Genomic DNA, 14,395 nt, shown 5'->3' with positions numbered 1-14,395 from the left:
GACGTGCCCTTGAGTTTGGCCAGAACCTGAGAGCCTGAGAGGCTCCTGGAAGTTCCCTTCCTCCATGAAGGTAGCTGTGAGGATGCTCTGCGTGCAGGTGGTGGTGGTGTCGTCCCTTCTCTTGGGGACGGGCTTGGCCGGGTGGTCCCACTTCCCCCATGGGCTCAGGTCAGAGATGCCCTCACTGTTGCACACCCGGGGCTCAGGGCCTGTCCCTCACACCTTTGCAGGCGTGGGCCCCTTCTTCCTGAAACGTTTGATGCCCAAAAATACCATCTAAGTTATACCCTCAGTGTCCCCCATCACCTTGGCTCTGCCTCAGACACACAGGATTGGAGGTACCTGACTGGGGACAGCTCAGAATTGAGGCCTTCGCTGGCCAGGGGCTGGCGACCCCTGAGCCTTAGGCCTAATCTGCCTCTTCCTGTGTAGCCACGAGCTGGGGGTGGATTTTTTATATTTTTCAAATAGTTGAAAAAGAATACGAGAATATCTCTGATGGGAAATTCCATGAACCTGGGATTGGTCAGCAGAGCCGTTCTGGAGCCCCGCATGCATGCTGTCAGGGGCAGGGTGTCTGGGCAGTGACCGCAGACAGTCCCTCCCTCTGGCCTGGTCCCCAGGTCAGATAAGGCCCTGGGGTCTGTCCCTCCCAGTGGGTTGATTTTGCCTGTGTGACTGACTGCAACAGAGGAGGTGCCCCTGCAGAGTGGCCTCAGTGCAGCAGGGCGCAGCTCTTCACTGGGGAGAATGGATTTTCCGGACAGCCCGGACCGCCCGGGACCAGAGTTAATCATTTAAATAAGCTTGGAGCTCCCGTCTTTCTAGATGTGGGATGGAATCATTTTCAGGCTGCAGGGTTGCCCAGAGTGGGTTGACAGGAGGAAACTTGGATCAGGTCTCCACCCAGACTGAGCCCGTCGGGGCTGTGACCACAGTTCGGCTTGTCACTCTGTCCCGTCCTGGCTTCAGCGTCTAGGCGGGTGGGATGGCCGGAGGGCAGGTCTTCAAACGTGTGTGCTGGTCATTTGGGGGCCTATCTTTTGACTGAAAAACCGGTATTTATACTTTAGGTTTAGAAATAGAGCCTGTTACACAATTAGGGTTAAAACTACACCTTTGCCGTCTTGTCGGCTCGTTACTTCACGGCTCAGTGAGGGCACACTCCGTCCTCCTGACGGTGGCGCAGCTGGCGGGCGCGTCGCCTCACCGCCCCGCAGAGGTGTCCGTTGGCCGGCCTTGCTTTCTGAAAGGTGGTGACACTTCCCGTGTGTTTGAGGGCGTCACCCACACACACCTGTGGAGCGCTCTCTCGGCTGTGAGGTGGGGGAATCTGCCGCCTGCGTCTCCCAGGCTGACTCCGACGTGCTGTGCTGAGTGAACTGAGTCAGAGAAAGGCGGACCCTGTGTTCTTCCTCTCATGTGGAATTGAAAAACAGAGTAGAATAGGGGTCCCTGGGGCTGGGGCGGTGGTTGAAGGTACGAACTTGAACTAGAGGATGAGCACATTCTGGAGATCTAACACACAGTGCAGTGGTTACAGTCCACAATAGCCTGTTCAGTCTTCGAAGGTGCTAAGAGACTAAATCTTCATTGCTCTCACTGCGAAAGGGAAATAATCGTGATGTGACAGAGGTGTCAGCTAACGCAGCACATAAATGCATCAGGCCGGCAGCCGCACTCCCCAGCCGCACTCGTCCTGTGTCTGTTTTTATCTCGATTTAAAAAGTGGTACAGGGTGTAACGCACAGGGTTCATGTTGGAGTGATGGGTTTACAGCCTCCCCATCCCGTGCCCCTGAATGGAGACCACAGGCCTCCCCGTCCCCCAAGGACTGGTGGCCGCCCCGCTTAAAGTCCTCTCCTCCCTGAAGCAATGAAGCCACGCCGGTGTCGAGGTGCCTTGTTTATTCCAGACTAAACCCCCTTTACTCTGCTTCCCTCACCTGAGAGATTAACTTAATTCACGCGCAGTGCCACAGATGGACATGTTTCCCAAGGATGGATGAGGACCATTTGTTTTTTCTTCTTTGGTAGTTTTGGGGGCTTGTTTTCCAAAGGGAAATGTTTTCCTCTCTATCACCTGAAATACATCCGTAGAGTTGAGGGGGTATATGCTGAAATTAAAGCTAGCGTTCACGCTAAAATCCGTGTGTGTGAAAGGGCAGCTGGAGGAAGAGGAGCCTTTAGGCGAGCTCATGTCCTATGTCTGCGCAGCGCAGACGCGCTCTGGAGGGACCTCTCTCAGCCCAGTCAGCGTGTACACCAGCCGTCAGCTCACACCACACCTTCCAGATGATTGACTGTGACAGTAAAATGCCAGGATTTTAATCACTATAATTGCTTTCCTATTGGTTAAAAAAAAACTTGAAAGATCAGTTGTGAATCACTTATAAAAACGAAAAGCTTAACAGATGGTTAAACTTGTGCTCCCCTGCATTACATTGGGCAGATGCTGTTAGAGTGAAGCAGTGTTGTGTATTTTTATGTGTGTTTATGTATCTTGGAAACACAGCCACTTACTGTGTTTCTGTGCAATCCAGTGGCCGTTCTGTGATTGAAACGAACTTGAGACACAAGTATTCTCTTATATGGAAAATCTGTTTTTAGAAACAATCATTATATGTGTTTCATGTGATATAAAACAGTGGTTATGTTAGTTTCGTAGAGGTGGTGTAACAAGTACCACAGAGTAACAGGTACCACCAGGAACAAGTACACACTGGGAGGCTTCAGAGGACTGAAGTTTATCATCTTGCTCTTTTGGAACTCAAGGTCAGATATCAGTGCATCAGCCCCTGAGAGCCGTAGGGGCTCCCTCCTACGTCCTCCAGCCTCTGGTGTTGGCCACCAGCTGTGTCAGCCTTGTGGGAGCATCACCCCACCTCTGCCTCTCTCATCGAGTGGCTGAGTCTCCACGTGGCCTCCTTTGTGTGTGTCCTTTCTGTCTCCTCTTGTAAGGACACCAGTCATGTTGGATTCAGGCCCACCTGCTCCAGTGTGACTGCAACTTGTACCTTAATTAGATCTATTTTCAAATAAGGTCCTTTTCACAGGTACCAGGGTCAAGACTTCAGCATTTCTTTGTAGGAACAGAATTCAACCCACAACAGTGACCTTTCCTACAGTCGTGTATAAAGGGTAAAGGCCATGCTGAAGTGCAGGCTGATCGGCTGTGGCAGGTGCGCAGTGGTGCTCCGGCGCAGTCGAGGCAGCGCGTGCTCCTGGCCCCGCGCCCCCGGCCTCTGCGATGTGCTGTCTGTCACTCTGGATGCGCCTGCACTTTGCCGGCTGTTGTGTGAACAGGATAATTCGGGAGCGGACTCTGTCTTTTCCTTCGGCCGCTTTAACTCAGTGTAACTATTTTAAGATTTGTCCTTGGTTTTATTGCTGCCTCAGCTTCTGGTTATAGATTTATGGCATTTGTTGGTTGATGGTGGAGCGATTTCCAGATTTTGGCCATTTCCCCTCCATGTACAAGTCCTGTGCGGACGAGTTTTCATTCCTCTTGGTGAATGGCTCGGTGTTTGGCAGCACCTACCTAATGTTTTGAGAAAGGGCTAAACCGTTTTCCAGAGAGGTCGTACCATTTACGTTCCCACCAGCAGCGTTGGAGGGTTCTGTTCCCTCCACATCCTCGCCAACACTTGGCATGGTTTTTTTCCAGTTTTGGTCATTTGAGGGGAGAGTCCTGCTACCTCTTAGTGGTTTTGTTTGCATTTCCCTGATGACTCATGAAGTCAAGTATCATTTAATGCGCTTATCTGCAGTTCTGTGTCTTCTTTGGCAAAATGTCCGTTCGGGTATTTGCCCGTCTTTCATTGAGTTGTTTCTTGGTTGAAGCAATGCTTTACATATTCTAGATACAAGTCCTTTGTCAGATACAGATTTTGCAAATGTCTCCTCCCAGTCTGTGGCTTGTCTTCTCATTTTTATAAATGCCTTTTGAAAATTTTTTTGGATACTTTTTTGATCTTTTTCTTTTATGTAAAGCTTGTGCCTTCTGTTTCCTATTTAGGAAATCTTTCCCCAACCCACGCCCCACTCCCGTCAATAAGATTATTAATAAATATTTTCCACATAAACTCGAATTATTTTTTAAAACCGCTTGGTCTCTCTTGACCGTTTCTTGCTTTTCTGGCAGGTGAGTGTCTTACAGCCTTACAGGGTCCTCACCAGGGTCCTGGGGATTCGGGGTGTCTTCCTTTTCTCAGGAAAGGGAGAGGACTCCTCGAGACCCAGGACTGGTGATTTGGGATTTGAACGGGGCTGGACGCAGAGTGTCGTATGTTCCGAATGTTATCTCTTAACCACAACACTTAGGCTTCACTTGGGTTTCAGGGTTAAGACTTCCTACCTGGAAGGTCTGAATACACTTGACTGTATCTTAGAAGTTAAAAATTCACCAAGAGTAACCTCCTGTGATGCCTGTTGAAACAAAAATGGAATTTTTCTGCCTCATAGATAATTCGTAGATATTTGCCAGAGAGAATATCTAGGTTAAAAAACCTTAAAAATTACGTCTTTGTGTCATAATGAATATATTACTTAAAATTAAACATTGCAGGAATATCCAGCTTTTTATCTTGCCTAAATATTGTCCTCCTAGCCCAGCAAACAGAGCAGGGGGCAACTGGACAGGCAGGAGGCTGTCCTGAACCAGGGCTGATGTCTGAGACTTTCTGCTCTAACTTTGGTTCTCAGTTCTCACATAGAAAATTGGTTGGGACAGAACTCAAATTCTGCTGTGTTTTGGAAAATTTCAGTAACATTTCCAGGTACAAGAAAATATATTCTATGTTTCATGGTAAAAATTAATGAGGATAGTCCTGGAAGTGTTGGAGATAAACTGATGCTACGCGTATTGTGAGCAATGGGGTTTTTATAAAAGTACAGCCAGTATGCAAGATCAGAATTTTCTCTGGATGTGGAATCACCCTTTGTGTGTGTGGTCCACAAATACCTTTGAAATAGATTCAACCGAAGATATTAGCTGTTCAGCACAAACCGTCGTTGTGGCTTCTCCTGATTTGTTGTTGTGCTTTATTTAGAGGATGCCTTGTTGGCTGGGAGTTTCCTGCCCGGGGCTGTAAAGCTCCTTTGCCTCGGCTTCTGGTTCAGTCCACAAGGGCACGGTCCTGCCTCGAGCCAGGGCTGGGGATGTGAAGTTGATCAAAACGTTTGTTCTTTGCTAACATAGTTAGCATGTGGAGGAAAAGGCAGGGGACAGAGATACTCAAAAGCCACTGCACTGCGGGAGGGCTGCCCACGATGCCAGAGAAACAAGGGCATTGACTGACCGATTACCTGGTGCTGAGGACAGAGGGAGTTGGCAGATGTGAAGGGCCAGGTGATATACATTTCAGGCTTTGCGGGCTGTGTCACCACCGCTCAGCCTGTGTTGTGTGAATGCGGCCGGAGGAAATGGGTAAGTGCACATGTTGCAGCTAAACTGTATGTAGAAAAAGCAGACGGGGAGCCCGGTGTGACCTGTGGGTCCGGACTTGCCGACCACAGGCTTCAGGCAATCACTGTGTGTCATCTCCCAGGGCCTCGGGCCAGGAATCCAGGTTCAGCACCGCCCAGCGCCTCTGGCTGTGGGTCTTTGATGACATCGCCATTATGGGGCAGGTGGCCCCAGAGAGGGGCGGGAGCCCGGGTGCTGTAGGTCCTGATCTCAGAAGTGACCTCTTGTCACTTCAGCAGTTGTATCTTTAGAAGCCGGTCAGTACATCCAGCCTGGACTTGGGAGGGAGGGGGTTACACATGGGCGCAAACACTGTCAAAGAAAAAAATTTGCAGCCCCCGCTAAAGAGCAGTAAGGCGGACTGTGTCCAGGACCCCCGGATGGGTGCCGGGGCCACTGCGGCAGGAGTGGGGCCTCTACTCCAAACACAACAAGGGGAGGTAAGGATTTGCAGCCAAGGGGAAGGTGGGGTCAGTGGGTGGAAAATTACTGAGAGGAAACATGGGCTGGGGGGTCGGTTTCTGGCTAAAGTGACCTCCCAGGATTCCTGCCGAAGACAGGCCTGGTCGACCAGACATCCCCAGGGGTGGTGGGAGGCTGAGGAGGTGACCAGACACAGAGAGTGACCACATCTGGAGGAGGAGCGGTGCTGGCTTAGCTGACATGGCAGGATTCTTGCTGAAGCTGGGCCACACAGAGGTGACCACTGACAATCAAACGTCAGGGCCCCGTCAGAGAGCTCAGCAAAACTAGGGGTGGGGGTCCCTGGGGAGGAGCGATCGAGGGCAGTGCCTGGAGCAGAGCCGCGTGGGCCCGGGTCTCCCTCTGCCCAGGTCTGCGCTTCCATCTGTGGCCAACACGGCCGGCACCCCCACGGGCACCTTCATTTCCTCCCACCCCGCTCGCCCCTGATTCTCTTGCATTTATGACTTTACGGCTGGGCTTCAGTAAACATTTGCTGAATAAAAACAGAGAGGATCCCGAAAGGAAGCTGACATCAGCAGACGAGTTCTGGGAGCTGTCAGACGGATTCCCGTGTTCTCTGTTTCGGCCTCTTTCCCCGTTGGTGAGGGGGCAGTGGGGCCTCCTCACCCAGGGGCCCAGGTGCCTGTGTCACCGTCAGGGGCATGTGCACCCTTTGCCTTGGCCGAAGGGCAGGCCGTCTGAGGGCCCAGCCACTCGGAGACTGTTTCTGGGGACCCTGTGTCCCCCGTCACAGCAGCTTCCCCGTAATAATGGAGATCCTGACCACCTGCGGTCACTTCGTGGTTCCTCGCACCGCCCAGCAGCATGGCCCCTCGACCCAGAGCCACCGCAACCCTGGACCACGTCCTCGTCTCTGACAGCAGCCTCAGTCCGGGCAGCCCTCCAGACCTGCATCCACGCCCGCCAGCCGGCCAGCCTGCCAGCCTCCCAGACCATGTTTAACGCCCTCCACGCTTCAGGGCCATGGTCATTCCCTGGACCCACCCTGCACCGGTCCCCATCAGATCACTCTCGAAGTCTGCTTTCTGTGCAAGTAAGTGATGAAAGCAGTTTTCTCTGTTCCACAACCTCAGCTTCTGCCTGGTACTGCTGGGCAGCCGTGTTTTACTGGTTCTTCTGTCATCCTCACTGGTGTAAGATCTCCCTCTGTGCCCTCCCCATGCTTGTTTAAATAAACTTTATCTGGAGACCCTTTTAGATTTAGAGGGAAGTTTCACAGCTGGCGTAGTGGTTTCTCCTTTCTCTCAGTGTCTGTTTTGGAGGTTGGTGGCTGAGGTGGGAGGTGGGCAGTGGGGAGGGCTGGTGCAGGCCGGATGGACAGAACTCTCTGGCTGCCGGACGGATGGGAGGACAGCTGCTGGCCTGTTTGAGGGACAGACTGGCTTCTGCCAGGACGTCCGGAAGGGGAGGGGGCGCAGTGACAGGCCCGACTCCGCCACCCACTGTTTGGCTCCACCCGTTCACCTTGCAGAGACCCTCATGTCCTGCCTGTCTGGCCTTTATCTGACGGGGACTGAGGGCCAGGTAGCTGGTGAGGAAGGAGAAGCGGTAACAAGACAAGGTCTCCCCTCTTCAAGGTCATTTTGTGACAGAAATTGTTCTGAGGATCACAGTTACATTGTAGATTTTGACCACTCAGAAGGCGGGAGGCTCAGAACCCCCCACCCCCCAGGGTCGTGTCCTCGGCCACTGACCCTAGGTGACTGACAGGCCCAGGCGGGGCGGTGAGCAGAGGTCTCTGAATCCCAGGGCTGTGTCAAAGTGTGTTCTCGTCCGGCAGGGGAGCTCAGGGACAACCACAGTGAAGCCACCTGGAACCCTCATCCTGTCTGTGCACAGCAAGGGGTCGCACGTCGGGTGCTCCAGAGGGTGGGGGTTCCCTTTGTTCTCCGCTTGATTCTTGAGACTGAAACAAAGAGGATCCCTGTCTGGGCAGCACCCAGTGTGGAAATATTCCAGGAATCCCCAGACGTGTCCCTGGAACCAGGGTGCTGACAGAGCGGGTCCTGGGGGGGCCGCCCGTTCCTGTCCTGCGGGCTGAACAGGGAGTCCATCAGTGGCCTCTGTCCTGCAGGAGCAAAGGTGGGGAGTTGACCTGGACACCCAGCGAATGACCTTTTACAATGTGACCCACTCCCCGTCCTTCCCAGTTTCGGGTGCAGGTGCTGAGTGAGTCGTGTGTCTGTTACTGGGTCAGGGCCGTGGGCTTGAGAGTAGCCAATCAACTTTGGCCTCTGGTAGAGATCCAGGTTCAATCAGGAGAGAAAAGCCACAGAGTCATTTGAATGGGGAAGGTTCACTGTAAAGTCAAAGTCATTCACTCTGACAAGGTTGGACAGCAAGGGTTTGGCTGCCGGGAACAGGGCACTGGGAGGTAGGAGTGGGAAGTATGTGAAGGATCTGAGCTTGTGGGGAGCCTTTGTGCAGGGAGGGAGCCAGGAAGCCCTTGTAAGGTATCTCCCTCCAAGGCTGACTGGCTGGGAGTAGGGAGGTGGGCAGAGCCGAAGCCGCCCTGCCCTCAGGACCCCACACAGGGAGTCTCCTGCAGCAGCCCTGGGGAGGTGGGGACAGCCACTCTCCCAGAGCAGCAACTCCACGAGAAGCTGTCAAGGACTGGGCAGGTCTGCCTCCCCGTGGTCATGACCACTGCAGTTAGCCTCCTGCCAGATCTGCAGGATCCCTCTTCCTGAGAAGGGCTAAAGGCACTGAGCTGAGAGCTTTCTCCCTAACCCTGCAAACCGCTGTCAGATCCCAGTTTATTTTGTGGGCAGTGGGCCCCATGGGGAGAGAGGAGGACTGGACGGACCAGAAGCCAAGGAACAGCTAGACACACATGGAACAGATGCACCGTCACAACTTCACTGCCTCGTCCCCTGCGGGTGACCTCAAGTCTCCTTATTGCACTGGGAAAGCTAAGGCACCATAGCTAAAGTAGTTCCTCACCTTTCTGTTTGTGCTTTGCAAAATTTGAAGTTAATGAAAGAAAAGAAACCTTTTAAAAGTTATCAAAAAACCAAACTTTTTAGTTTCTCCACTTCCTCTTGTCCATTATTTTTAAATATTGTTTAATGTGCTAAAATGTACAAGAAAACATGTTTTTTGTTAAAAAGAAAACAACTGATTGGATCATTTCTTTTACTTTACCCTTTGATTCTGTTGGTTTTGCTGCAAGGTAATCCCTGAAGGGAGGTGGGCTGTAAGCTTAAACTACACGTGATGGCCCACCTCTGGGAACCCTGCCTCCCAGGAAATGAGTGTTAAGCTAAAGTACCTTGTTGAGCTCACAGGAAGCATCCTGACCAGGCCCACCTGGGAGCGACTGCAGGAAGGAGGAAATGAACACAGCCTTCCGGAGCCAGCCGGACCGGACCGGAACAGGAAACGACCAACTTTCCTCTCTCCCCTTTGAGTATAAAGGAAGCCTGAATTCTAACTTGGGGAAGGGGTTCATGCATCCTGTCTTCTCTGGCTGCGGACTTGCTTTCCAGAGTCGTTATTCCTTGCCTGCCACCTCACCCCCTCCAAAACAAAGAAAGACAAAAAAGAAAAAAACAACAGCTGGCAAGGAGAGTGGATTAAAATTGGAAAGGGTTGTTTTCACCAGAAAAAAATGCTGCTTTCTGTCCTGAAATTCTCACCGGCTTTCTTGGCCGTGTCGCTGAGGAGAGGAAGCCCACGATGAGCTCAGGCACAGACTGAAACCGGGGCTGACTTCCTCCACCAGCTCAGCTGAAGGCCAGCGCTCAGTGAGCCGTTCCAGCTGAGTCAGAACTGAAACAGGAGTCTGACTGGAGCCAGAGACAGTGCTGGCGGCCGCACAGCCATACACGGGCTCGTGGACACACTGCAGGGGCTTCCCTTAGCCGGCTTTCTCCTAAGACAGCACCCTTACTAAAAATATTGCCCTCTGTGTCTGAAACATGAGGCCCCTCAAGTTTGTCTGTTTTGGTCAGGACACAATACATCCCTTAAAAGAGATGATTGGGGTGAGACTGTGTGTGTGTGGGTCACAGTATGAGTCAGAGGGAGAAGGTGATCTGAATAATGGAGGCGTTTTTCCCGGGGACGTTTAAAAATGCAGAGAAAAGTTGCCCAACCTCTAAGAGAATTTTAAGAATGTTAAGTGTTTGAGTGACTGGGGAAGCATGGGAGGACACCTGAGAGAGTTTCCAGGTTCTGACAGCGCTGGGAGTTCCTTCACAGACAGGAGGTCAGAGAGCTGGACTCTTAGGTGGAGACCCCCGGGGAGGCACCCGCTCAGCCTGCCCGGTCCTGGGTCCTATTGTGGAGGCTTTATCTGAGCGCTGATCTGATTGTTGGAGAAAGTCAATGCGGAATGTGCAGCCTGTGGAGATGGGTTTGTGGGCAGGGCTGCTGGCCCCTCCGCTGTCTGGAGCCCTCTCCTTTGCGGAGAGCCCCTCCCCAAGGGGAGCCCTGTCCGTCATGGGGAGCCCCTGTGCCGTGGGGAGCAGTGCTCGGTCTCTCTGAATCCCTCAGTGCTCCGTAGGGGACCCCAGGAGCCAAGTTAGAAGCTTCCCAGAAAAACCTGAGGGCTGGGCCAGCTTCAGAGGGACTGAAAGTTCGGCAGGAGGGTGCAGGGGCGTCCTGGTCCTGTCCTTTTGTGCTGGAATAGATTGATCATCACCATTAAAGATGGTTCTCACAGTTGCCTGCAGCAGCCCTGCTCTTCTTTACAATCTCGAGTGGATTTTAAATGGGATGGAGATGGGACATTATGCTGTCTCGAGGTGGCAGGAACTAGTGATAACTGATAACTCTGCCTTCATACATTTTCTGTAAGAAGCTGAATTCCATTTGGGCTGACAGGTGGGGAGCTCAGTTCACCAGACAAAGCCATGCAGCCCAGTCCCCAGTCCTGTCCCTGGTGCCCACAGCCCACACAGATCGCCGTGCACATATCGCCCCGCACAGATTGGCTGTCAATTCTGTGCCCTTGACGACGTTGTCTTCTGCTCCCCAGTCCACTGCTCACCCAGTGAGGCCTGCGTCTCTCGTGATGGGGCTGCAGGGACAGTCCAAGTCTGAGGCTGGGGATCACCAGGGGGTGCCCTGCGGTGGGGGTCTGCTATGCCAGGCCATCTCCTCCCCTTGCCTGCCCCAGGCTCTGAGGCTGTTGCTCGTTGGATGATTAATGTTCCTGCAGGTGGTCTGGAGAGATGGACTTCCCAAGACACAGGCCGTGAGTACCAGTCAGTGGGTCAGGACTGCGAGACGAGCTGTTTCTTTGCAGGACTCTGCCTGTTGTGGGCGGGCCATTTCCAAGCCATTTCTGGACATGTCTTGTGTCTGCCCCCCCCCCCCCGCCTACCTCCAGCGGTCCCGCAGTGGCAGGTCTTCTGCTCAGGAACAAAGCCAGGACGGTCTCTGTCACACACAGGAGACCCGCAGCATCTTTCTACTGGAGACAGGTGTTAAGTGTTGCCTTGAGGATGGAGAGTGCACCTGCTGAAGCTTGTCACCCTGGGGCTGAGTTGCATTTTACTTGCTTTCCTTGCGAGGGACATGGACACACCTCTTGGAATACCGCCCGGTTGGGTGCTGTGAGTCTTCTCTCCAACACTGGAGGTCTCTGTCCTGTGGGCACATGTGGTTTCAGAGCAGGTGGCAGTGGGGGCAAACAGCCTTCCCCGCCATGGCCCCCATCACTGACCTTGGTACCCTGTTACTGCCCCCAACACTGACCCTATCACTGCCCCCCACCTCCCCTCATCACGGCCACACTGGCCTGAGCGGTTGGGGGCAGCAGGGAGGCAGCGGTGACATTCCCTGTGTTCAAACATAACATAAAATAACCAAGGGAGTGGTGCGAGCCGTTACTCCTTAAGAAGCTGAGACCTCAGTGGAAGAGCTGCCTCCCCACTTGGCCTCAGGCCCCCACCCCAGCTCCTCTACGGTTTTGGCACCAGGAGTCTGTGGGGTCCAGAGGCCTCCTGGGCCCCGGGAAGGTCTGGAGACCCAGATGGCCAGGGCTTTGCTCCTGGGAGAGGCCGGTAAGGGGTGAGCGGTGGACAATGGTAGCAGGCTCTCCCTGCCCCACCTTTCCTTCCTTCTCCCCTGGCCCCCAGACATGGTGTTCCTTGGTAATAAAAAGAAGGAAAGGAGAGAATGAGATCTGGCAAAACTGTGAACAGCCACGCCCTGTCTGAGCACCTTGGCTTCCGGTGACCGGTTGGTCCGTGGCGAGGACTGTGCCAGGCACCCTGGTTAACATGGGTCCAGCTGCAAGTAGAGGAAACCAGGAAGAAGGGGGCCTCCTTTGCCTTGTTTATTAGCACTGTGTCCCTGAAATAGTGCAGCTTGGAGAGCTGAGGGGATTTGTGCTACGTTTCCAGCACCATCTGAATTGGAAGAAGGACACAGTGGGGTGACTTACTGAGGGTGTGGAGGGTTTGGCAGCCGGTGGGGAGGAGGGTCAGGACCGTCTCTGGTCCAGGCGCGGCCCTCTGGCTCAGGCCACAGTGAGATCTGCGAGCCAGGCCACGCTCCGGGCACTGGGGAAGCAAAGCACAGCAAAACCAGATTTGCCCTAATTCAGCCTCCCCCTCAGTCTTCATGGTCAAGAATCAAGTCGTTCTTTGAGCGTTTCAGTTTCATCAGAGGGACAGATAAGACTCTAGAGCGCACACGAACTATGAAAAGTCTCCACTTTTCATTTCATCCTTCTCTGTAGTGTTTGCATTTTTCCCAAATGCAGGTAGTACTCTTTTTCCCTTCTTGTCAGTACGACTATCTGGTGACATTTCTGATCTCCTTTTTGTGACTATCTGCACATATGTGAGCTTAATACATATGATAAAAGTCAGGGCTGCGCCCCAGCAGAGCAGCTGAGATGCATGATAGCGCCATGCCGGGGGAATGTGGAGGGGCTGTGTCTCTCCAGGTTGCTGGTGGGAATGTGAAATGGAACGACCACTAGAAAGTAGTTGGGCAGTTTCTTTAAAAAACTAAAAAAACTAAACATACGCTTATCACACAACTCAGCAATCTCACTCTTGAGCACTTATCCCAGGGAAATTAAAACTTAGAAACCTGCACACCGCGCGATTCACAACAACCCCAAACCGGAAACTACTTCAGTGTCCTCGGGGGGTGGACGGCAGAACAGGCGGCGCTGGCTCCACGGTGAAGACTGTCCATGTCTGTCACAGCTCTGGTGGGTCTCAAGGACATTTGCTGAGTGAAAACACCCCGTCTCGGACGGTCTCGTGCTGCACGACCCCACATCTGTACGTGTCTCAGTCAGCTCGGTCCTGATGAAGACGGAGAGGTCCCAGCCTGGCACTCATCCCAGTGCCCCCTAGAGCAGGGTGGGGGTCAGCCGGCTCCCAGGAGCCTTGCGCCACCACAGTTGGGAGGCACAGCGCCAGGGCCTGGGGACGGCCACCTGGCACGTGGGCACGTGGGTGTTTCCGTCCTTGGGAGCCGGCCGCCAGCCCTGTCCTCCCGCTGTTCACAGCTGTCTGGGGGCGGGGAGGTGCCCGGCAGAGGCTGGGTCGCTGGTGTGGAATGTTTTCTGGAGCTTCCAAAGGGCTCTTAATGTGAAGGGCAGCAAGCCGGCAGGCTGACGTGTGGGAACCGGGAGTGACCTGCGGGAAGCCCCCGCACTGCCCCTCCCTCCCATTACTCCCCTACCTCCCGGTTTGTCCCTGCTCCCAGCGTGCTCCTGGCAGCTGTTCCCACGCTCACCCGCTCCCCATGGCGCTCCCAGCCGGGCTGCGCCCCCCACTCATCCCCGAGGATGGAGAGGTACCCCCTGCGGCCCGGAACGGGGTCCTCCCTGCCCCCAGCAGTGAGGATGAGAGGGCTGTGTCTAGGCTACAGCGCAGGCAGAGCGACGTCCAGGTTTACAAGGAGTTTTGTGACTTTTATGCGAAATTGTGAGTGTCCCTCCCCCCCGGGGGGGCTGGGAGGTCACTGCCTTGGGTTTGACCCCTGGACCTTTAGCAGGCACTTCCCAGGGCGAGGGTGGCGGGGCGGGCGCCGGGCACACATGCCAGCCTTAGTTGGACCTCCTGCATGAAATGTAGAAAGGAGATGCTGCCGGGAGTCGACAGGTCTGCGTGGGCTCCTGATTGCAGTGTGTTTCCATGTTGTGATCTCAGAATGACTGCAGGTCTCCAAGCTGTTGATCATGGGTTCAGGGGAGTTTAACTGACCTGACGCTCTGTTTCCACCTGTCTCTTCTGTGCGTTTTGGCAACAGCTGTCACTTGTCTTCACAAAGAGCTCGTTTGACAGTAATCAGGCAGTTATTACACTGTAACCAAAATGCTTGGTAAACTCTCAGCTTGGTAAACTCTTCTGGGTTTTCATATTTGCATTTTAGTGCTAGAAAATTCGTTTCACATACTTTGAGAAATGAGGAGGTTGAATAACGGAAAGCTGGAGGACACCACGTTTTCTGTGTGCAGTTCATTTGTGGA

At 53.5% G+C, this 14,395-nt stretch overlaps 1 protein-coding gene across 4 annotated transcripts in view; it reads left to right on the top strand.

The window, feature by feature from the left end:
• The window catches only part of LIMS1 (LIM zinc finger domain containing 1), a 73,597-nt gene that overhangs the window by 41,046 nt on the left and 18,156 nt on the right, over positions 1-14,395 (top strand). Inside the window, exon 1 of one of the 4 annotated variants that reach the window (XM_010991870.3) lies at positions 13,618-13,850. The exons of the other annotated variants lie outside the window; for them this stretch is intronic. Coding sequence (XP_010990172.1) covers positions 13,669-13,850 — 182 coding nt within the window. The 5' untranslated portion in view covers positions 13,618-13,668. Of the gene's footprint in view, positions 1-13,617; positions 13,851-14,395 lie in introns of those variants that run through there. 4 annotated transcript variants of the gene reach the window in all.

Source organism: Camelus dromedarius, chromosome 33 (genome assembly GCF_036321535.1).
Source record: "Camelus dromedarius isolate mCamDro1 chromosome 33, mCamDro1.pat, whole genome shotgun sequence".
NCBI classification, from domain to species: Eukaryota; Metazoa; Chordata; class Mammalia; order Artiodactyla; family Camelidae; genus Camelus; species Camelus dromedarius.
Note: the sequence above shows the minus strand (reverse complement) of the source record. Positions and strands in the feature narration are given on the sequence as shown.